The 25,159-nt window shown below is 38.6% G+C and overlaps 1 protein-coding gene across 1 annotated transcript in view; it reads right to left on the bottom strand.

Annotated features, from left to right (window-relative positions):
- The window catches only part of inpp5b (inositol polyphosphate-5-phosphatase B), a 30,338-nt gene extending 6,230 nt beyond the window's left edge, over positions 1-24,108 (bottom strand). The window contains exons 1-13 of the mRNA XM_083910084.1: positions 24,035-24,108; positions 22,718-22,815; positions 22,589-22,618; positions 22,360-22,470; positions 19,438-19,581; positions 11,904-11,994; positions 8,798-8,968; positions 6,064-6,165; positions 5,019-5,133; positions 4,169-4,285; positions 2,355-2,542; positions 1,042-1,153; positions 828-937 (exon numbers count right to left, since the gene is read on the bottom strand). Coding sequence (XP_083766210.1) covers positions 828-937; positions 1,042-1,153; positions 2,355-2,542; positions 4,169-4,285; positions 5,019-5,133; positions 6,064-6,165; positions 8,798-8,968; positions 11,904-11,994; positions 19,438-19,581; positions 22,360-22,470; positions 22,589-22,618; positions 22,718-22,790 — 1,364 coding nt within the window. The 5' untranslated portion in view covers positions 22,791-22,815; positions 24,035-24,108. The remainder of the gene's footprint in view (positions 1-827; positions 938-1,041; positions 1,154-2,354; positions 2,543-4,168; positions 4,286-5,018; positions 5,134-6,063; positions 6,166-8,797; positions 8,969-11,903; positions 11,995-19,437; positions 19,582-22,359; positions 22,471-22,588; positions 22,619-22,717; positions 22,816-24,034) is intronic.
- Positions 24,109-25,159: the final 1,051 nt, after the last annotated feature.

The raw sequence follows: 25,159 nt of genomic DNA, 5'->3' as shown, positions 1-25,159 counted from the left end.
CAATTCCTGCACCAAAAGTTCCTTTGTCCCCACAAGATAAAAATGCTGATTTTTCTCAATGGACCATGGAGCGGGACAGTGAGTGATTTACAAACTTCAAACTTTACAGTCACAAAAGGCCGTCTAAAGCAGCGAATGTGTGCTTAAATTCAATAAAATCAGCGGTCATATACTGTATTATATTAAGTGAGCCAGTAATTACACATCATTTTATGCATTAAAAGCAAACATTACATGTGTTCCACAGTGTACATGTACATGAACATACGGTACGGGGGAACACATAAGGTAGAAACACAACACTACACCTGCGATTTATGGATAGATTAGCTGTGAGTCATGTTTGTTTTAATGACAATATAATTAGTTAAAGGTGCCATATGTAAGAATGTGGCCAAAAACAGTTACTGCGTTCAAATTCAAAATACCGAGGTCTTTTAGGTTTCGTTTTCTGACCTAACAGCTGAGACTCTACTGACTGCAATGATTGGTAGACGGCGGTAGGTGGCGCCACATGACGCCAAAACATGATTTTCAAAACATAAACATGATTTGCAGTCTGCAAAATATTTTTTTTTAATGCAAATATTTTGTCTGTACTGTTGTTGTTGGTGAGTTCAGTTTGTTATATGAACATTATTCCTGAGTCTCTGTGACACATTAGGAGGATTTTATGGCTAAGTTGCTTTAGATTTATTACATAATGCACCTTTAACAGTCTAAACTGATTTACACCAAAAGCCAAGATTAAAATTTGTCATTTGTTCAGCTACTTTTTCTTTCAGATTAGTACCTTTTATAAACTAAATGGTCTTGTATGAGATTACCTTGTATCCCACTTGTCAGTCCCGGTGTCGTATTTGTAGGTGGGCTGGAAATCGATGTCACCCTCCACAAAGCCAACAAACACAGCCTCCTCATCGATCTGCCTCTTGAGCTGACAAATGTGGCCATAAGTCAGAACTCCAGCAAAAGACCAACAGTGAATCAAGGCTATTTATGAAGTGAAAAGAGCCCAAGAAGCCCATTCCCCGATAGTACCTGATCATAATTGTGCAACGTTTCAAAGTCCTTCTTGCCTATTAGCTCCTTCACATTGGAAACTTCAAGGTCAGTGATTCTGTAGTTGAGGTCTCCAATCCATAAAACCACACTGATGAAACAGAGGTGAAAACAAGAGAAGTGAGAATATGAAACATACAGAATATATGAACATTGCCTACTTCTCCTAAATATGAAATACTTGATGATTTTTTTTGCATGCAATGATTATTTATTTATAAATTACTAAATTTGACGGACTTTTCTAACTGGAAGGTGAAGTTTGTTGCTCTGTAAAGGCCACATTATACTTCTCCGACTGCGTAACCACGGAGACCCTTCGAGCCTTCATACTTCTCCGTCGTGGTGACGGATACGCACTGCAATTCCCCGCCCGATCAGTAGGGGTTGCTAGGCAAGGTTGTTGTGCTTTTGGCTACAGTGAGCAATGGCGTCCGAGAGAGAAAGACTGTTGTTGTTGTTGAAACAGTGGCCGTTTCTCACTTTTCTGTGTCACGGAACGCAGTTTTAAGATAATTTGAGGCGAGAAATTAGCCATTTAGAGTTTAAACATGTGCTGTGTGTATTAACATATGACGTATTTATAGTTTGGCAGCGACGTTGTCGGCGGTGATCAGCTCCGCCTCTGTGGACGCTCGGTGCGCACTGTGTGTGGCCGTCACAGAGCAGCGTTAGCTCGGCCTGTCCTGAGGACGAATCGCAGCCCTTGCCGCCTCCGTTGTCCCTTGACGGAGTGACGGACACTTAAAAATATTTTGTGCAGCCGGAGACGACGCAGAGGCTCTCCGACAGTGCTCTACGTAACCTACGTAGAGCACTTTACGCAGGAGTATAAATTGGGCCTAACTCACTCCCAGTCCATAGAGAACAGTGATTCTAAAAGTGATTTTACATCAACGCACAGAGTTGGTGATCCACTGCTGCCTCCGTCAGTATGTTCAAATGTGTTATTTCGCTTTCAGTGTTTGAAATCCTTCATTTGGATTTAGTGAAGTGAAACAAATATACCAAATGAGGCAGCAGTAGACCAGCAGCTCCCCTGTCACTGTGAGCTAAAAATACCGATTTTGTCTATAGACTTGGGAGTGAGAGAGTGAGCATTTTACACAATTCAGTTTTCTGGCTGTACAAGATTGTCTAACGGCAAGATAACATATTCTTAAGATATCGTATCCCTCCATTTTAAACTCTATATTTCACCGTTTTCTGACATTATCCGGACCAAACAACAAGCAAAATAATCATTATTTACAGGTTTAAATGTAATTCTTGACTGCATTAATGGTTCCTACTTGTGCTTCGTGATTGTAAGTGGGGGCAGGGTAGGATCAAGCTGCCGAAACTGCAGACGACTGCAAATGTCCTTGTAGTCTTGATTACGTCTCTCGTATTCTTCGATGTGGGCAGCGAGGTGAGAGTTGACCACGCAGATACTGGAGTTGTGGAAGAGGAAACGAATTGCCACGGCGCCTTTGTTTCCCTGTGAAACGGTGAGAGATTAAAAGACAATAAAGAACTGTACTCCGATAAATTCAAAGTCAAATAACGTGCTAATAAGTGCTGACGAAAAAAGAAAAGAAAAAAGCCGATTTAGGTCATGAGCAGTTGTAAATGCTCCCTTGGTTGACAGTAATACAGTTTTATGCAAAGACTTTGAGATTTGGCATGTCTCAGTTGTTTCTTGGTGCAGAACATACAGTAAGCCAGTGTCCCATTACTGCAGGAAAGGATGGAGTCCCTACTGATCACCAGGCAGCCATCTGCTGTACACTGCAGAGGCTGCTAAGTCAGCATATCCGCACACAAGACCAAAATAACCTATTCTGCAACAGTGCATAAGGAAATCAGTTGCAGGAGCTTAATAGATGAACTCTTAAAGTACCGTATTTTCTGCACTATAAGGCGCACTTAAAAGCCTTTTAATTTTCTCAAAAAACGACGCCTTACCCTTGATTTCCACTGAACGCGGAACGGCCGCGGCGCAGTCGCCGTCAATTAATCAGAGCGTCTCGGAGAGTCATAATGTACGACGAGAGACTGATTGTTGAAGTGGAGAAACATAAAATCATTTATGACACCAGATCAACAGTTCTTCCACGTCGGAGAATGAAAAGAAGCTGTGTTGTTGTTGTTTACTTTATACACACAGTCTATCGCTGGATCTCGCGAACTCGCGTCCGTTCAAGATTATCGCGCGATCTTCCGTGAATATCGCTGGCTCCCAAGGCACCGCGCCGCCGCCGTAACACGCCCGGTGGGGATTGACGCCGGGCAGAGGACGAAGCAGAACCGCGCCGATGCCGTTCCGCGGCCGTTCCGCGTCCAGTGGAAATCCAGGGTTATAATCCGGAGCGCCTTATATATGGATCAATGGATAAACTTTGACTTTATCTGTTTTGTTGACATTCCCTTTAGCACAGCTCCATCTAGTGGATGCATAACGCAACCCCAGTCAAACGTTTGGCTGCAATATCTTCTATTCTATGCGCCCTTATAATCCGGTGCGCCCTATATATGAAAACAGTTCTAAAATAGGACATTCATTGAAGGTGCGCCTTATAATCCGGTGCGCCTTATAGTGCAGAAAATACGGTAAACTGTGCAAAGAAGAAAGAGTTGGAACAGCAGCACCGGTTCACAGTTTCTGTAGCTTTGATTTTCTGTTGTTCGTCCACCTGAAATTTTCATTGTGACAGAAAAGCCTTTGAAATGTTAGACGTTCTTTATTGTTTTTCCCTGAGATCAGGAAACACCAGTAACTTCCATGTAACAGGGACACAGGGTGTGGCTTTCAAATGTGAAATTGGCAGGTTCAGACAAAGCAGAGCTCTTATAATCTCCCCCCTATATACCGAGAGTTAATATATGACAGAATATGGCTGCCAGTGGGGAACCAAGAAAAAAAAACAACCTTAGCTTCTTCACAAAAACCTCACAGGTGATGAAATCTGCACCTGTTGTACAGGGTATGATTTCTTAAGGTTACGTTTGCAGATTTACGTCATTGTTAGACAAACTTTTCAGAGTGGAAACTGAAGTTTGTGTGTCGATTTGTGAACGGCCCACTCAAATTTACACCGAAACTTCATTTTAAAATCAGCCTTACCATCCTTCCCATGATGCCAGTGCCCACGTTCTCAGCCTCCACATCAGATATGAACTCTGCGTGCTCCTTCTTCACGTAAAACAACAGCATGATGCCCACCAGACGCACCAGCTTCACCTGCAGCAGAGGACACATAAACACACAACATTTTCTCATCTGTCTTTGTGATAATTGAAGTTTTAAAACAGTCTTTCGTTTCTTGAATTTCAGTGATGCTTCAATGCCGTGTTTTCATATTTATATCAGCACTCGCAACTTCTACAAACAGAAAAAAAAGGACGTACAGTTAGAATAATTTATTCTCACCCACTGTCTAATGTCACAGAAAACAGAGGAAGCGGACGCCACAGAATATTTAGCAGTTTTAGCAAAAGAGGAAGCAAAATGAGTTTGAGAAGCCTCTCATTAATATCCAGATATTGATGAAGTGAAAACATTAGTTCAGCTAGAGCAGCCGACCGAGAGTGCTTTAGCGAAAGCACAGACACTTGATGAAGAAATGACTATGATACTATTATTATCAGAGCTTTGTGACTTACAGACATCCTGTAAGCTCTACGCTGAAAGACAACGGCAGCAAAAAAGGGAATCTAATAAGAAGTGTCAGCATTGGCGGGGAAAAAAGGAAGTAGATGAATAGGGGGAAGAGAAAGAACCAACAGTAGCTTAAATGTTACATCTGTGTAACATACAAGGGTCTCATAAATGTTCCATGTTATAATCAATTATCTTAATGTGACAGTGGAGCCTTCATTTGTGGACACTGATAGAACATTTGTAACAAAATTAAGACAGAATACAGAAGGCTGAGGTTTAACACTTATATAAAAGATTTAAGAGGTTTTCTTACTAAGGCATACTTGGCATCCGGATGCAAGGCCTGGGACACAGCCTTGGTCCACTCCAGCTCTTTGGGGGTGTCATTAAAGAAGAAAGCCTCTTTGCTGAGATCAAGCTCCTGGAAACTGTGAGCAAAGCACGATGGTTAAAAAAAAAACAACTTGAGTTTGATTCCCAGTTTAACTAAGCCTTTGTGGGGTTTTTTTTAACTTAACTTCTTCAGTCTTTAGCAACAAAGTAGAAATGCAAGCAGGATTAATGGACCTGTTTCAAGACTATAGAGCACATATGACAAACTCGAGGCCCGGGGGCCAGATGTGGGCCCGCCTCATCATTTTATGTGGCCCACTGTGTTAAAATAGGTCTATGCTGCTTTAAGGCGTGCGTTGACCATAAACTACATTTCCCACAAAGCATGGCGATTGTGTTACCCACAAAATGACGGCATCACCATCGCGGACTGGGTTATATCTATAATGCATCCTATTTGTAACTTAAAGGGATACTTCACCGATTTGAATGTGGTTTTGTATTGCTAGAATAGCAGTAGTATTTTTTGGAAAATGTGCTTCCCTCCCTCAGTTTTTCCCTGAAAAAATCCCTGAAAAATCTGTTTTCCCTTATCCAAATTTGCCCTACTGTGAGTCAAATGACGCATTTGGCATCACAGTAGGGCAAATTTTTGAAATGGAAACAGATTTTTTTTTTTTTACAACTTTCTTTACAACAAAAACTGAGGGAGGGAAGCACATTTTTAAAATACAATACATAATCTAGCAATACAAAGCCACATGCAAATCGGTGAAGTATGCCTTTAATATATATATAGCATATATATAGCAATATGTTACAGAGTAGTTACCTTTATTTTACATTATTATTAGGTTACATTTAGTTACATTTATTATGTATGACAGTTACATCTGGCCCTTTAAGGGTAACCATTATGCTGATGTGGCCCTCAGTGAAAATGAGTTTGACACCCCTGCTATAGAGCATGACTAACTGTCTGTGCAGTGGGATTAAGAGGAGAGCTGGGGCAGTGTTTGACTTACCCCACACAGTAGATATCGGGAGGGTCGGGAGTGCAGCTCAGCCAAGGCCTGAGGCTTTCCTTTGGCACCTGACCATTCACATTGTATGTGCCGAGGAAAAAGCTGAGGCAGAATGAGGACAGGAATACAGAGAGTTACCTCAGCTGAAAAGCTAGACTTTTCTGTGAATTCCAGTACACATCGGGGAGATTGAAATAGTCAAATAATGACCCCGATGCAAATATTCAGCTGATCACTCTTAGTTATTTGTACAGAACATTAGGTCAACTGCTCCTACTATTCACTTACATAACAACTCAAAGTGGGGCAAACAGTATAATGGGATAACGTAACAAAACAGTTATCTGCCGACCACTGAACAACACCAATCTCTAAGAAACTCATGATTAGATTAAATTACGCATAAGAGACCTATGGATCTAAATAGAACAGATGTTTATCTTTGAAAACAAAGTATATCGTGAGCCATAATTACATGAGAGGTCAAGGCCACTTAGATTGGTTAACAATTGTGAACATGGATCCATGTTAGATGTCATCCAAAGAAGAGGTGAATCTCAGGGCCAATTTAAATTGATTTGCATATTTAAAAGTGCATTATGTAATAAATCTAAAGCAACTGGCCATAAAATCCTCCTAATATGTCACAGAGACTCAGGAATAATGTTCATATAACAAACTGAACTCACCAACAACAACAGTACAGCCAAAATATTTGCATTAAAAACAATATTTTGCGGACTGCAAATCATGTTTATGTTTTGAAATCATGTTTTGGCATGTGGCGCCACCTACCGCCTTCAACCAATCATTGCAGTCATTAGAGTCTCAGCTGCCGAGCAACCACAGGTTGCCAGTTACGTCGGAAAACGAAACCTGAAAGACCTCGGTATTTTGAATTTGAATGTAGTAATGTAGTATGTAGTTTTTGGCCACATTCTTACGTATGTCACCTTTAAATGGGGGCGTGGACAGGGAGGAGTTTGGCACCTCTGCATGTGCGCTCAATTCCACGTTGATTTGGGATGTACGTACAAACACTTTGATACATCTGAATTCATTTGTGCGTACGTCAGTTTCTGGGTTTTGGCGTACGTGTAAGTTTCAGTAGGAAATCCACACAAGTCTTTGTACATGGGGCCCTGTGTCTTTTTATTAACAATATTTACCACTGTGTTTATATGTTCTCTTGTAAAACTTCAACTCTAGATACAAATGCCTGGAATAAGGCCTGGGCAATATATCGATTTTATCGATTAATTTCAGTTTTTTGTCCCGGACGATTAAAAAAAAATGAAAAACACAGATTATTTTCTCCTCACTGATCCGTGATCGTTTATCAGAGAATTACAATGCAACTTAGAATAGAAGTACCACTGAAGGCTACTTCAGTTAAGAGGAAGGCTGAAAAGGCCCAACCCACAATTCCCACTGAATTCTATTCTGCAGGTCCAGACTGAAAAACAAACTTCCTTCCATTCAATAGGCCTCCTCGCTTGACCTTCAGGCAGCTCGTGCTCTGCTAATGCACTCGCAAAAGAAAAGCACAGAGCGCTATATTTTGTGCTGACCACCATCACACTGAGAGAGAAAGTTGCTGAAGTCACCTTTATAAACAATTCTTGGGACTGCTGCTTCCCTTCGGCTTGTTTTCTAAATCTGCACAACGGCATGGATATTATTTTCTCAGTCGGGCGTGGAATATGAGAGGAAAGCAGAGACGACTGACACTTTTCATTGTGGTGCTGATACTACGCTGCAAATCTACCAACAGGGGGCAGTGTGGCTAACTGAACAGGTGCTTGACTGGACAAAGAAAACCTTAAATGTGCCACAGCGACACTAACACCCACGATTAATGAGACATAAGATGATGAGTAGGTTGGTGCTTTTCTACACAACGGCCGAGACAATGGCGTCCTCAGAAATACAAATACACAGACGCTGACTCAGTATCCTTTCATAACACTTCTAGGATCCAAACATTACTCATAGCTACACTGTGTGATCACATTGAGTCAGCAAAGCACAGCTCAACACGACTGTAGTACATTAAAATAAATGAATGTGAGAAAAACTAATATTTTAAGATTTAGAATGTTAATGAGGGATGTAGAAGTGGGTTATCTATAGACTATTATTGTCCTTACTGCAATGATATGGGGCTTAAAATTCAAGTCAAATTCGAGTCAAATTTAGGTGAAATTAATTTCATATGCCAGAAATATATTTTCTGTCCCATGCTACTGAGGAGACTGAGCTTTTTATTATTACTATTTGGAACAATTCTTCACTGGTATATTGTTAATCTCTCTCTTAACCAATACGAACTACAGAAGCCCAGGGGGAGCAGCAGAAGAAGAGGAAGATAAATCGATTTGCCATTAAAAACAAATCCTCCTGAACCATTAATTCCAACTAATTCATAAAATGTAAACTATAAACATCTGTTTCCGTTTACTCTGACTTACCGTGTTTTAGAGCGATTATTTCTCTGATTATTGAACATAAATGAATGTCACTGCTGTGGTGTGTTGGGGGTATGGACCACAAAAAGGACAGTCAGAGTTACCATCAGGATCACAAACACCGCACCGTCTGGCTGTTCCATTCAATTTCAACAGTCACTTTCATCACTGCACCCCATCGATTCCAGCAGTCAAAATGCAGCACCCTCTCTGTGATCTGGTACCATTTTGCGCTTCAAATGAGTCGACGGTTAAGGTTTACACACCTGAAGTCCTCCCGGTAAGTATAAATGTCTTCATTCTTCAGCAGCTCACACTTGATGAGGTTGTCACGCAGGTTGAACTGGGGCATGGTCAGTATCTGAGCTTTGTTGGACGGGGTGTGGCTGGACGAGTGCACCAGGTCATCCCGGATCTCTCGACTGGGGATGGCCTGACTGTACTCCGGGAGAGAAGAAAGAAAGACACACAGTTAGATAAAGAGAGAAACACAATCATTCTGTTACATAATAGTTAGAATTAGGGTTAAAAGATAATCATTTAGTTTTTTTTCCTGATAAATGTTGAGATCAAAATGTGAACCTCTGTATTCATATGCAAGAATGAAGGTATGAATTGTTTCTAACATGTAAATGTATTTTTGAATTCCCATAGAAGAAAGTAGAATAAAATAAAAATGGAGGTATTGATGGACGTTAAAGGCATTTAAACACATTTTTTTGTTGGGGTTTTGTAAAAAAAGTTGAATGTTTACTGTTAATGCATAATGGTTCTAAATATCAGTTATTAGCCTGATTAACTAGAAATAATAGGTAACAATATCAGCTCTAAAAAACAACAACCCCCAAAAAAATCGGTCGAACTAGGGCTTTTTATTTTTGGGAAGATAAGCATCTCCTCCGCAACATGTTTCTCCATCACTGAGGAACTAAGGCCAAAAAGTGCACAGCAGATTTTACATTTTTATGTTAATGACTATAATTAAACTGATAACATGGCACAGTATTATCAGGTATAAAGAAGATCACGAAAATTGTTTGTTTTATAATCAGGCAATACCTATTTCTACTAGAAATATGTTCATGTAGCGCTGGACAATAATGTAATACCATTTATTATTATTATTATTATTATTATTATAGAATATAGAATATTATACAATATTGTGTTAATGCATTTTAAGATATAACACATAATACCTGTGACTTCTTTTTATCTGGGATGTATGAAATGTGTCACTGTTTAACAAGTGTGTGGTTAACTCTATTTTTTTTATTCTTTATAGAGTGACTATCACCATCATGATAATAATAATATGGCTGTTTTATGCAATTTTACAGTTGATTTCTACATAGACGACAAGAATTCAGCCAGTGGAGTGAGAAAGTTATCATAAGGAGGGAGACTGATTGGGGGTTATCTATAACTTAGAATGTAGAGCATAAGCAGTAGACGCTCGCTTTTAAGAACAGCAGTTGCTTTTGGATGAAACAAATGAGATTAATAGATTAGCATTTCAGGTTTCAGCAACTTTAAATAAAGTAAACAGTGCTCACTGAGTGCTGCCAGGCACGTAGACAGTAGCAGTTATAAAATTGGTACTCAAAGAAGCACCTGTTGGTTTTAATACTTAAAAAAAAAAAAAAAAAAAAAAATGTGTCATACTTTTGAATACACTCTGCTGAAAGTAGGCCTTCAGGATATGTACTTCAACTCTCAACATTTTCAACATTTTGCAAACTTTAAGCGTCGTATTTAAGGGTGCAATTGTGGAGTGCACTGCACGCACATGCGGCGGGACGAAAAAACACAAAGCAAAACTTAAATCCACGTTTCTGTCATCGTCTTTCAATGACATCAATGCAATGTTTTACATAGACTATGCCTTTCTTTTGTATTTTTTTTGTGGTGACTTTCAAACGCTCTTGAATGTTGTCAATAAAATGCCAGGACTCTTCATTGTGAAGCCACGGACCTGCTAGCCTTTCAGACATTTCACAATAAAAGCCTTGTCGAAAAAAATGATGAATGGAAACAGGGAACAGATACGAGATAAGAGAGCTTTCAGTTTGTCAGCTGCTGTCTCTCTATTTTAAAAAACAGCTGATTGTTTGCATGGTATATGCGACTTAGCAGGAAGTGATACTGCTCCAAAGGCATCGTCAAACTAGGTATTTTCGTTGTTGTTTTGATTGAGGGACAGAGAGAGACCCCTAGTGGCAGAAATGACATACTGTTTCTTTATGCTTTGTCAATTATCAAAAGTGTGAAGTGATGTAGTGTAACCCAGGCTTTACTCAGACATGGGTCTCTCGGTCTAAGGTGTTTGCAAGTCATTCTGGAAGCATCTTTTTCTTTTTCGATTCCAAAACACCTCTTAGCCAATCAGACGCCAGAACACCACAAAGAGGCAGTCCTCTCTGCTCTTGAGATTAAACCGTTATTAAATATAAATATATAAATATATATATTTTATATACAATATAAAAATCCTATATATTGCGTACCCCACTATGAACAGACTTTAAAAATGTTAATCAAAATCATGTTGTTGGCACTTTATTATGGGAGAAGAAGTGTTGTTAAAGGTGCCATATGTAAGAATGTGGCCAAAAACAGTTACTACATTCAAATTCAAAACACCGAGGTCTTTTAGGTTTGGTTTTCTGACGTAACTGGCAACCCGTGGTTGCTCGGCAGCTGAGACTCTACTGACTGCAATGATTGGTAGACGGCGGTAGGTGGCGCCACATGCCTAAACATGATTTGCAGACTGCAAAATATTTTTTTTAATGCAAATATTTTGTCTGTACTGTTGTTATTGGTGAGTTCAGTTTGTTATATGAACATTATTCCTGAGTCTCTGTGACATATGAGAAAGACTTTATGGCCAGTTGATCGAGATTTTTTACATAATGCACCTTTTAACAGCTCTCTTGTTTAAAAGCAATTGAATTGAAATGACTGTGGTATTACTGTGCAATCTCTTAGTTTTGAGTGGGGTCACGACATGATAAGAAATGCAGCTCTGCTCTGTCAACAGGACAGAAGGAGGAAGATCGCTAGTGGGCAAGCATGAATACAAACAGCGGTTTGAAGAAAAACAATAAAATGCAAAACCGGTTCAGCACATTTTATGACATTTTAAGTGGAAGCAAATGCAATCCACGTTTGTTTGTGAGGCCCAAAGAACACACAGCGTGTGTTTACATTCTGGGAGTAAATGTTACACATAAACAGGAACTTTGCAAGCGTACAAGACAAATGCAAAAAACACGCAGCAGATTTAAATTAACTATGACTCTTTCTATTATGAGATCAAAATACAAATGTATTGTGTTTTTTGAGCTCTCGCTCATGTGACGACCATACCTGTCTGCGTTGGAATGCACTCTGGACTTGGAGACTCCACTGTTGGAACCTTTCTCCCTTTCTAAACTTCCCTTTTTGTCTGATGATTTCTCTGTTTGAGGAAAAAAAAAAAGGTAGATCATTAGATTTAATTGTCAAAAATAGCACGACACAGAGCATTAAAGATAAACGGCAGCTTTGGGGCACAATTCCTTTCACCACAACGCCTGCATTTAAAAGAGAAATGTGTTTCTCATTTACAGGTAGTGAGATGAAATAGTCCTTAGTCTCACGAGAAAGATCTCAGCCCTGAGTAAAACCCATGTTTCAACCTTTTAAAAACCACTGTGAAGATCAAATGATTATTATGCCCAAAAACAAAATCAAGCAAACACAGCAGGGCTGGGAAATAAAACAACAGTACGTGGCACAACACTATTTCCTGCCATGGCAGCACATTGAAAAATTCAATATTTATATCAAGAGCTGCAACTATTAACCACATATTTTATTGATTACTAAATGAATTAATAAAAGTTTTCATAAATAATAACGTTTTAATATTTGAATATATTATGTATATCATTGTTTTCTTTGCTCCATATAACAAGGAAACAAGAAAAGTTTGAGGATAAAACAAGACAAGATGTGTCTGTGAGAAAATACAGTTCTTTTCAATTCAAAACGACGGGAATTTATACTTGTGAAATCATTCTCGTCACTTTCAGCCACAAGTTTAATACTCAGTTTACAACTTTAGAACTTTAGAAGAACTATAGATAGATTTTCTTTTTTCTTTTTTTAAATCACAATCAACTTTTCTGCCCACATCACCACATCATAAGCGGCAAGTCGGGGCTCAGTCAACTAACAGATTCTGTCTTTTCCAGTTGCAACAGGTGGTGCATCCCAAGTAGCTGGCCTTAATAGGCGAGTGTGAAGTATGAGACAGCATGAGCCCTGTCTCCTGCAGCTTGGCAGAGAACACAGCTGCTCTTCTGAAAGGAAAAAGCCAGGTTTTCTGGGCAGGAAATTTGACTCTACAAAGTTTTAGTAGGCAACATTAAGGTTGCACCTGACCAACACGACCATTTAAGTACATGGTGAACTACAACAGAGTCTAAAGAGAGGCGTTCATCTGCGTTACAGCATATGTTTGCTCAAACAAATTGTACGCAGCATTCAACGACAACAAAAAGCCTCATGGCTGCGATACACTGACATTAATTTACTGGGCACAGATGTGACCGAGGTAAGGAAGTGGAAATCAAGTCCTTGCGTTCAAGCCCGACCTGATCAGTTTACAATAAAGTTATAATCTACTCTTCTTCTTTTAATCCCTTCTGGCAGGCTGCAAACTTAGAGGTGCAATGCTGCCCTCCATAGGAAAACATGTTTGTCGGTCTTCATCCTCTTTTCATCCTTTCCTTCTTCATCACATCTACTCTTACAGTTTTTCTCCATTGGTTTGGCTCACTTCTTGAAACTTACAAAGAAATTACATTCTCAAAACTCTCTAAGATCATTTGGCAAAACAGTCTTACAGTTCGGCACAACACCATAGTTCACTTGCAAAAGCTCGTATCTCTCTCTTAAAACTGTTCATTCATGCTTCAAAACTAAATTCCTTTCCCATATAAATAGTCATTGTCACCAAAATGCAAAAGATCCTTCTCAATTGGTTTGGCTCGTTTCTCGAACCAGACCGGACGTTCTCAACACTCGGTTTAGATCAACAAATTGTGGAAATTGTGCTAAATGTAGGCTAACATTTGCAAAGATGTCATGAGATGCTGAGACATGTACTACGACAATTACAATTTGATGAAATTAATGAGAAATGCAATTCTGTTGTGGACAATTGCCACGTGGTTTGGAGATTTGTCCATTTTGTTTTGAGAGTGTAATTTCTGTTTCAAGAGAAGAGCCAAACCAATGGAGAAAAACTGTAATATTTGGTCAATAGGCCTGACTGAACTTATTTTACTTTGATTTGAAACATGTTTAAACAGTATGGAACGCAAATCTGTCTCTGGCCTTTACTCCCCATTCATTCCTATGTGACCTATTTTGCAGTTCTTTGCTTAGTTCTTTACCATGGTTACTTGAAACGGTACAGGCTGCTGGGAGATTGGGGGTCGTCTCTAATGCTGTCTGTTAGCGGAAAAGCACCCTCGCAAGATCACGGCCACTGACCAGGAGTCCTCAGATTAAGAAGGTCTTGTAACATCTTATAATATATAATGATGTGCACTATACAGCGTTAACGTTAGCGCATGACACGTTTCCATGGCAACTGGCCGGAAAAAGACGCACCTGACGTCATGTCTACGTAACTCCCTATTGTTAAAATGAGTCTCTAAAGTGACGCTAAACTTTAAAAACAGAGGCACACATACGCAGTAACACAGTGACGCTGGTTATTTGTAGCGTTGCACTTTTCCTTTATTAAACAGACCGCTCCAGTTCCACTGTAGGCTAACGCTAAACGACACTAAATGAGCTAACGGAGCTAACTGGTAAACGGTGCCTGGACTCACACACCAAAAATCTACACTGCATCTTTTTCCAATAAAGGAAATGAGTTCTTCACTCTGAGTTTACTAAGAAAACAGAGTGCCCTGTGTACACAACTCTGAGAAAAGGTCAACATGACAGAAATGCTTGTGGCCTTTGCTTTATTTTATGTATTAAACAACAATAAACAATAAATGCACAAGGTAAGGCAGCACAAGTTTAACATGTTAAAGTTCTTGTGTGAAGTCATACACATTTTAATCTAGGACCAGTTGTGACGGCAGGAAACAAGAAAAGTTCACAGACCTCTGTGTGACTCAAATTTTCCACTTAACTGTGAAACGACTTTCAAGAGTGTTACTTGTTAAGTTAAAGTGAAAATTCTCTTGAGCAAACAGACAAAAGCCACATGTAACTGTTGTATTGACTCTAGTTTTATAAATTAGCATACGGAAAATATATTAACCCAGAGGTTATCTGTTCAGGTTTAAGTCATACCACAACCATAACAATAACAATAAAACCCATTATAGATGGGTTTATTCTTATTTCAGAGTATGTACTTGTAACCTTGTAGTACAAAATGAATGAAGCTATGAAGTGATACACATCATAAGACAATCCAACCGTTCTAATGCCGTTCTCAAATAAATACACAGTAACAGTAATCAGACAACAAAGTGAATCATAATAGCAAGAAAGAATCAAATGAACTTGTGCGACAAGCATTAGAACAAATATTGAAGCTGGATTAGAATACATTTATGCGTAATATTGTCACACAATCTTAGTGTAAGAGTCAGCAGCTTTTGACGACTGAATATTACTTTATGATAATTTCATGGATAAATACTTGGCATTATTCACTCAAGTTGAAGTTACTGAAGAACTGCTGCACCTCTACGACAAATGTAACCCTGATTGTGATGCGTTTCGGTGACGGTGATTAATAAGTCGATCACGTGTTAATCGCAAAAACAGCCCTTTAGGAACCTGAAAGCTGGTTAAGTCCACAGTGATATATCTGTGGCCGTCGAAAACGTATTGATTCAATAAATAATCATTTAGCTGTTGAACAACATAACACAAGTGTTAGTAGCCATTATGCCATGGTGTTAACCACTTCACATTGCCAACTCCACTTCATACCCTTGTGTTCTTTACTAATCAGTACTATCCACTCACTTGGGCTGGGTTAGAAACAAAAACAAAGTGAAGGTCCTGACAACTTAAGTAAGGTTCTATATGTGTGACAAGGACTTGATGCACATACATGCCTAGCATTCCTGCACGCTGCTGCTTTAGTACACACAAGCAGCTTACAAGCTCAAACATTCAACCACAAAGGAAGGAAGTTGCATTGAATAGAGAATGACCGATCATTTCACACACTTAAGCCTCTTTATCTGCAGTTGATCATATATTATAGCCAGCATAAATGTCAAGATGTGCAGGGCTAACACTCCTCCAGAGTAAAGCAGCCTCATATTCTGCACAAAGTCCAATGTCATAACTTTTGCTTCATGGAATCCACCTGTAAGTTTATGATTTTTTTTATTTTTTTTTAAAAATTCACTCCAGTGGAATATTGTTAAAATTGCAAGTGAATGAATTAGTCCCGTGTTATAAGTGAACATGTGGGCTGCAGAGACAAGCTACAGAACAGACAGGCAATGTGCACCTTTACCTCTCTGAGCCAAGTTTACCAAAGAACTGATTTGAAGATAACAGGCTAAGCTAGCTAAAAAAAAAAAAGGATGAGCTACAAGCGAGAGTGTCTCTTTTGAAACAGGTAGTAGTAGTTTCTCAATTTATGATACGTGTGTGTGTCACTACAGCATATTACTACAATACCTGTCACAACGGGTGTGACATTTTACTGCCACACAGACAGCGACCACTTACTAACTTCACTGAACCACAGAACAACGTTAGCATACACGTCCAGCTACGTGAGCTAAAGCTATTAAAGGTATTATGACAACAGCGTGAAATATTAATACAACTACCACAGAGAGCTAATAATAACCAGTACGCAGTGAAACAAATCCTGGCCCTGTAGCAAATCCGTATTTAGAAGTAGTAGTAGTAGTTAGTTAGTTAGCCTCTGTCACAGAGGCTCTGAGATAACCAACACCTACTACTAGTATGACTACTACTAGCTTAAATAAGCCGAACAGCTAGCTAGTTAAACGGGGCAAAGTGAGCGCTACAAGCACCTCCAATGTAAATAAACGTAAGAATAGTTTCCATACCAGAGTCTCTAGTCACTTTAGACATCTCCCTGTGCCGCTGCCAAGCATTCTGTGCACAACAGTAACGTCGTCCAGTGTGTGAGAGACGTCCTCCCGACGCCGTATGAGGAGGCGGGGTTTACAGTCTGCTACAGCGGGGACGTACGGCGCCATATTGGTCCGGTCAGAGTTTAAAAAAACTTTAATTCTAAGTCAATCCACGGAATATTAGGGCCACACATACTGAAACAATAATAATATTTTAGCATTCGAAAATAAATTCGTAATGTTATGATTTTATGATATGGTTATAATGATTAACTATTACAAGGAATTGGACCAGGGCCGGCCCAAGCCTCCATGGGGCCCTAAGCAAAATTTGATTTTGGGGCCCTAAGCAAAATTTGATTTTGGGGCCCTAAGCAAAATGTGATTTTGGGTCCCTCTGTTACTGCCAATAATAATGATTATTGATCATTCACACACCTACTGTACTAAAGCTATTCTACTTATTCTACTCTGTCACGAATACAAATACACTTGTAAAACTAAATGTGAGAACTTTTTGTTGCATGGAAGCAGACACCAGATTTGCAAACTTACAGAAAAAATCTTTCAATTAATATTTGGCAAACTCAGCAACTCCCCCTACCGGCGACACAGAGAAACTATACATAAAACCAAACGGTTTATAAATAAAATATTAATATATTAAGGTCTGAAAATCTAAAAATGTGGTTTAGAATAGGGTAGGGTATTACAAATATTGTGCGTTCCTTCAGGATAACTTTTACGTTCCTTAGCAATAACTTTTGCGTAACCTCGCAAATCTGAATGAGATTTTCTCTGTAGACTTTGGTGTGAGGAGTGAGCAATTTACAATGCAGTAAAAAAAACAATTTTCAATCAAATAAGGCTGATTATTATTAATTATAATTTTTTTCCCTGTTATAAGGGTTTTTTTCCCCTGGTAGTTTTTACCTTACCCTGGTCGAAGGTCTAAGGACGTGATAAGGTCCCGTAAGACAAACTATGTTTTGTAAACTGTGGGCTACACAAATAAAGATTGATTGATTGATTGATTGGTTATTGTGAGATAATGTGGCACGTATTTTTTTTTTTTTTAATTGTCATACTAAAGTCAGTACCTCATACATCCATGCTTCAAAAAATAAATAAATAAATACTTTCCCAGCCTGAGGCCCACGCATCAGGAAGACCTCATACAGTAGACATACAGTATGTGTCTTTAAAAGCATGAACAAACATAATGTGTGAAATCATCAAGTAAATGGCCTTAAGCTGTTGAACTTGTTAATGTTAAGTAGGTTGCTTGAATTTGAAAACTCTGTACTGTGTATTATTTATAATAAGTCATTATTCTAAACCAAATGTTCCACATTAAAGAAATCTTTCAAAAAAATGTGTTTAAAACGAAATGTTATTGTTATCTATTTGGCCAAAAATAAACCAAATGCACCTTTTTATAGCCACGTTTCAGTGAAATTAATCAAGCATAACATTTTAGTGTTTTGTAGTGTTAAAATGGCAAAGAATAGCCCAATTTACGTACTTAAATGGGCCGATAGCTGGCATGACTGTAACGTTAGCTGGCTCGCTAGTTGGCAGTAGCAGCTAGCTAACTAGCTAGCATACGGGAAACGTTATGACTGTGAATAATAATAATAATAAATATATTTTCCTAATGCCTAATGTTAATATGTTGCATATGGTTCATATGTTTAAGATTAATAAATACATTTAATGTAATCTGTTGGCCAAGTGTCTTTTTTAGAGACATCAAGTTTGATTTATACTGAACTAAATATATGTCCAAAGGACCCAAAACAAAGTTTTTAATTTCTCTAAAAAAACGTTTTCTTCATGACCTGCAGGTAATATTTTCGGTGGATTTCGTCCAAAAATAAACGTAAGTAGCAAAGCAGTTGCTGATAATTAACGTTTTAGTGTTTTGTGTTGTTAAAATGGCAAAGAATAGCCCAATTTATGTACTTAAATGGGGCGATAGCTGGCATGACTGTAACGTTAGCTGGCTCGCTAGTTGGCAGTAGTAGCTAGCTAGCTAGCTAGCATACGGGAAACGAAATGACCGTGAATAATAATAATAATAAATATATTTTCCTAATGCCTAATGTTAATATGTTGCATATGGTTCATTTGTTTAAGATTAATAAAAACATTTAATGTAATCTGATGGCCAAGTGTCTTTTTTTATAGAGTTTATAAGGTGGGAAATTATTTTTGGGTCAAATAAAGTCAAATAAAATGTGTTTGGATATATGTTAATTAATTAACTGGTAAAAAAGTGAATACATTAGGTTGGTTCAATTTCAATTTATTAGTTTGGTTCAATAACTTAAAGTTAAGAAAAATAATTTGGATCAAGGAAAAAAGTTAAGGTTGAGTCAAGTGCAGTATTATTGTTTACATCAACATAAAATAATCAGGTCATATGAAGTTAAATAAGTCAAATATTTTAGATGTGATATCTGGACATCTTTTTTTTTTTAGTTTGAGCAAAGTTATACTTTTTTAAGTGTAAAATACACATGTATTTTATATATCTGTATATTTACATATACAGGATGTAAAATGACTGTTAGCCTGCTGTTGTACCTCCTGGTTCCATATATAATGATATTGCCTTTCATTGATGAGATTCTCTCTTCCAAAAAAAAAAAAAGGAGAAAATGCTCTCGAGCTCAAAAGAGACAAAAACACCTGTTCTTAATTTGCATTAATGCAAATGTCGTCTTCTACAAACAATAAAGTACATAACAAACCTGTTTTTAGGTGCTGGTTGAGTTTGGACAGTGTTGTGCTGAGGGGTGCGAGCGCCTGTTTGCCAACTCCCTGTCCTTTAGAGGCTTTTTGGTACTTATTGATCCACTCGAACTGGGGCGTCTTTGTGGGTAACTTGCAAACGTCTGGAGAAAGAGAGACAGACGGAGAGAATTAAGAAAATAAGAATAAGTAACAGGGACTAAATCGGGATCGTTTGAAAGCATTTGTAAGCAAAAACTTCCTTTTTTCCTTGCGCTAACGCGTGGGTCATTTTCTTCAAATGTCACAAGAGGAATCTCGCTTCGTTCTGCTCACCTTTGCCATTTTTCACATTTTCCTTTTTAACAGCACCCGGTGCCGGCTCATGTACTTTTTCCATCCTTGGTTGTATATCTATATATATATAACAGGTTAAAAGCTCCCGCTTTACGCTCATTCATTTAAAAGAAAAGAAAAAAGAAGCGTCGTCTTCCTCCATGCTGACACGGTGGATTCCGCTGTGAAAAATAGTAAGCCAGTGGCAAAAGTGACACATCCCTTCAAGATCAAAGTGTCCTCGCCTTATAACGACGGTTCAAGAGGAGAGAATAAAGACAAACAGAAGGGAAAGTGACATGTCCCTTCAAGCAAATTGTCAACTCGTCCTTTAGGAAAAAGGCTGACTGAGGGGAAAATAGAAAAAAAAAGAGTAGACAAACAAAACTCCACCCCTTCTCTGTCTGTCTCAATGTGACGCTCCCCCTTTTTCTCCGTCAGCCAAAGTCATGATCAGAGTCTCACAGATACTTTTTTTTTTTTTAACATGCATTTATTCAAATATTAAATGCAATTTGATCTTTTTCAGCTCAACAAGACTCCAACACAGACAGATGAAGACAGGCTGGGCAGGTTTTTCTCCAGAACAGATGGTGAAGACAAACGTGTGCGTCACACTTAGCTGGTGTCAGTGACTGATACCTTCGTGAGAAAAGCACAATCTTAAAGGGACACTGCGTAGTATTTATGGGTTTATATGACCCCAAAATCCACTTTTTTTATACATATTATGTGCTCCTGCATTGTCTAGTCGCTGTATAATAGTTTTTGTCTCATTTTCGTAGTGTTTCAAAAAGTCATGTAAAATAACATGGTCGCGGGCCGCTGTTGCATAGCCACTGTTAGCAGCGAGACGCCGTGTTTCTACGGGAGCCTGTGAGGACAAACCCGAGAGAACAAATCGAGGCTGAGAGCGGATCTTTTTACGAAAGACGACGAGGACGACATTTGACCGGCTGAGGACACCGTAGCTCTCAGGGAAGGGAGGGGGTGAGCAGAGGAGCAGTTCGTTGTTGTAAATGTCAGCCTCTCCTCTAGATGTCACTATAAACTACTTACTTCACCTTTGAGAGATCAACTTCATTGACCAAAACTTACTTTTCGCACACTTATCAGTCGATATTTTCACATGACGTTCAAAAAAATATACAAAAACTGATGCAAGTTTGAGTTTCTATTACATTTAAAATGTTTAAGTGGACCCAAACTGGTCTAGATGCTCTGCACATGTTCCTGGCTGTGACCTTTGACCCACAAATAATAGAAAAAAAGCCAGGACATGGACGAGGACGACAGTGAGAAAAACATGGTGGACCAATGAGCTCTGTCAGCTTTAAAGGTGCATTATGTAATAAATCTAAAGCAACTGGCCGTAAAATCCTCCTAATATGTCACAGAGACTCAGGAATAATGTTCATATAACAAACTGAACTCACCAACAACAACAGTACAGACACAATATTTGCATTAAAAAATTTTTTTGCAGACTGAAAATCATGTTTATGTTTTGAAATCATGTTTTGGCCTCATGTGGCGCCACCTACCGCCGTCTACCAATCATTGCAGTCGGTAGAGTCTCGGCTGCCGCGCAACCGCGGGTTGCCAGTTACGTCAGAAAACGAAAACCTAAAAGACCTCGGTATTTTGAATTTGAATGTAGTAACCGTTTTTGGCCACATCCTTACATATGGCACCTTTAAGAATGAATTATTATAAAGTTAATGGAGGTAGAAAAACATGGAATGGTGCTCAGCATGCTAACAACTAGCTGCTTGCTAAAGTTGTTTTGATCTGTGACATAGTAATGCTGTGTTGTAGTTAGAACTCTGAACCTTCAAGTCGGAAATAAACTAATAAAATAAGCCCCGTGACCACTAGAGGGCCCCCAAGAGCAATTAACGAAAAAAAAAGAAGCTTTTTCACAGTTTTTACACAGTTGTCAGATGTGATTATTTAACTTTATATTTTATTTATAAACCATTTGTATTACCTTGTTCCGGGTGCCTCTGTTGATTTACATTATTATTTAAGTATATTGTTTGATATTTATTTGTTTATTTAATTTAATGCTGTGGTTTTTTTTACATATAAAAGTCAAATCTTTGTATTACAGGAGTGTATTTTGAACCCCCCCCCCCCCCCCCCCCAAAGATTGTGCACATTTTTAGATTTTCAGACTGGTTCGGTTCGGTTTGGTTTTATGTATTGATTCTCCGTGTCGCCAGTAGGGGGAGTTGCTGATTTTTGCCAAATATTAAATGAAAGATTTTTCTGTAAGTTTGCAAATCTGGTGTCTGCTTCGGTGTTCTCACATTTAGTTTGACAAGCGTATTGGTGACAGAGTAGAATAAGTAGAGTACCTTAAGTATAGTAGGTGTGTGAATGATCAATAATCATTATTATTGGCAGTAACAGAGGGCCCCCAAAAACACATTTTGCTTAAGGCCCCATGGAGGCTTGGGCCGGCCCTGAAAATGACCCTATTCTAAAAAATTAACTGTGAACCAAAATGTACTAGGTGCTAATGTCATGCACATTATTTATTTTATATATTTTATACATATTGTGGGATCCTAGTGCAGCAGTGTCTGTGAGTGATGACCTACCACTCCACGCTCTGTTGACCTCGCTGAGAAAGAGCCGGGAGTGAGACCCGAAAGGAAGTCTGAGCTCTAACTCTTTATCCAGGTAGCTCAGTCTGACTCTGGTATCAGCACCTACGGTCACACAGACGCACAAACAAAAAAAAAAAAATCACTTGTCATCTTCGGGTTTCATGTGGTGGATTGCTAACGTCGTGCATTTGTGCTAGTAGAGGAAATAAGGGTAACACACCCACAAGCGCCAGTTCCTCTGGGGAGGAAACTAAAAGGAAAAAAATGTGCGAGCATGAGAAACATGTTAGAGAGACGCCAGAGACACGTAATACTTTTTTATTTTGTTAAATAAACCAAAGCTTCTCACCCTCCACGACAGCAAAGTCAAGGGAAATGGGTATGATGTCCTCCAGCGACACATCATCAGCAGTTATGGCCATCCGTCGATGAGTATAAATAAAGAGTCTGCAAAACATCACATTGTTTATTTTCTCTTTTACTCATATTTTCTATTGTTTATACTGTATATTGTTATTTAAAGGTGCATTATGTAATAAATCTAAAGCAACTGGCCATAAAATCCTCCTAATATGTCACAGAGACTCAGGAATAATGTTCATATAACAAACTGAACTCACCAACAACAACAGTGCAGACAAAATATTTGCATTAAAAAAATATATTTTGCAGACTGCAAATCATGTTTATGTTTTGAAATCATGTTTTGGCGTCATGTGGCGCCACCTACCGCCGTCTACCAATCATTGCAGTCGGTAGAGTCTCAGCTGCCGAGCAACCACGGGTTGCCAGTTACGTCAGAAAACGGAAACCTAAAAGACCTCGGCATTTTGAATTTGAATGTAGTAACCGTTTTTGGCCACATTCTTACATATGGCGCCTTTAACGCTCAAACGTGTAAAGTTCGTTCACGCTAACGTTAGCAAGCGCCACGAAGGAGGATTTCATACAATCTGCCAACTGTGAATGTACTTAATTCATCCGAGTGTAACCGGTGAATTATTTCTAACCGTTATTATTGCAGACTGCAAATCATGTTTATGCTTTAAAAATCATGTTTTGGCGTCATGTGGCGCCACCTACCGCCGTCTACCAATCATTGCAGTCAGTAGAGTCTCAGCTGCCGAGCAACCACGGGTTGCCAGTTACGTCGGAAAAAAGAAACCTAAAAGACCTCGGTGTTTTGAATTTGAATGTAGTAACCGTTTTTGGCCACATTCTTACATATGGCACCTTTAATTTATTCATCATATCACAAAATTGAAGTATTTTTATTGTATGTAATTGTTGTTTTTCTCTACACTAAATATATACTCAGTTCATAGGTACTGAATCTTGGTTGGAGTAGCTGTAACAAAATCTATTTCCCACCAGGGATTGATTCAGTATTTTTGATTCTGATGTTTTCTCAATTTCCAACCAGTTCAATAATCAAAAATGATGATAATACACAAACAAATCTTTATGGAACTCTCTTGGTCTTGTCTCTCCAGTCTGTATTTCATATATAAGTATATTTTAAATAGAAATGATGTATACACACTAAATATTAAACATGCAATGTTTTATGCTGATTGTTGACTCAATTTGTCTTTTCACAGACCTTTTTCTGTGAACACAAACAAATGCTGCTCAGTTTGAACCTGCAGATATAAAAAAGACTCACGCGTGTTGACTTGCAGACTCCACCAGGCCCAGCAGTCTGCTCTCTGTGATGTCATCAAACAGGACGTCACATTGGACGGCATGTTTTACAGTTAAGGGCAAAGAGGAAAAGGGGATCACAGTAGCACTTATTTATTGAAATAGCTGCTAGTTTTGTGCTAAAAAAGTTTAGTAACAAAACCACCAACATTTGGAATAACAGTCACAAATGGCTCTGACAAAATTAGAGGTAACAATATAAACAACATTAAGGTGCAATGGCCACAAAACGCTATGTTTGCAGAAATATAAGTAACGGTACCAATAATATTAAGGTACAATTACTACAGTTGGCTCTTAGTGCAAAATATTCTGGTACGTACATAGACTGCGTACAATTACAGCTGTACTAGTATTTGCCAAAAAGGGACGCAAAGTATCACAAAGTGTCGCAAAGTGCCAGAAATAGGGCGAAGCTACGGTTTTGTTGGCTTTTTAATAACACATTCATTATTTATGGGTTAATTTTATGGGCCGCAGGGCCGGTCCAAATTGCTCGAAGGGCCGGTTCTGGCCCCCCGCGGGGCCTTAAGTTGAATAGCCTTGCAGTAAACTGTGTTTACAGAGAGGAAGAACTGGGAGAATGTTTACACTCTCTCAAACAGCTCTACCGCAAAACAACAACAATTCATTTTAAATGACCTGTATTTGACAGCTGCAAATACGAGTTACAGTGGAATACGGCTTTGTATTTCACTTTAAAAACAGGTGCAAAAACGTACTAAAACGTACTGTATATCTTTTTTCCTCACTTATATACATGTACTAATGTACAACACACAATTCCTCTGCATAAAAGTACTTGTATTAGGTCAGTTTTCCTTATATTATATATACACATTAACTTTTTATGGAATTAAAAGCAGCATGTAAATAAACATCCGTGACGGATCTGTAACTGTAGTAACTGTAACTATCTCAATATAATAATATAATAATAATAATATCTATCTATCTATCTATCTATCTATCTATCTATCTATCTATCTATCTATCTATCTATCTATCTATCTATCTATCTATCTATCTATCTATCTATCTATCTATCTATCTATCTATCTATCTATCTATCTATCTATGCCAATGA

This window comes from Microchirus variegatus (assembly GCF_963457635.1).
Source record: "Microchirus variegatus genome assembly, chromosome: 2".
Classification (NCBI taxonomy): Eukaryota; Metazoa; Chordata; class Actinopteri; order Pleuronectiformes; family Soleidae; genus Microchirus; species Microchirus variegatus.
The sequence above is the reverse complement of the archived record's forward strand: the minus strand, read 5'-3'. Positions and strand labels throughout refer to the sequence as shown.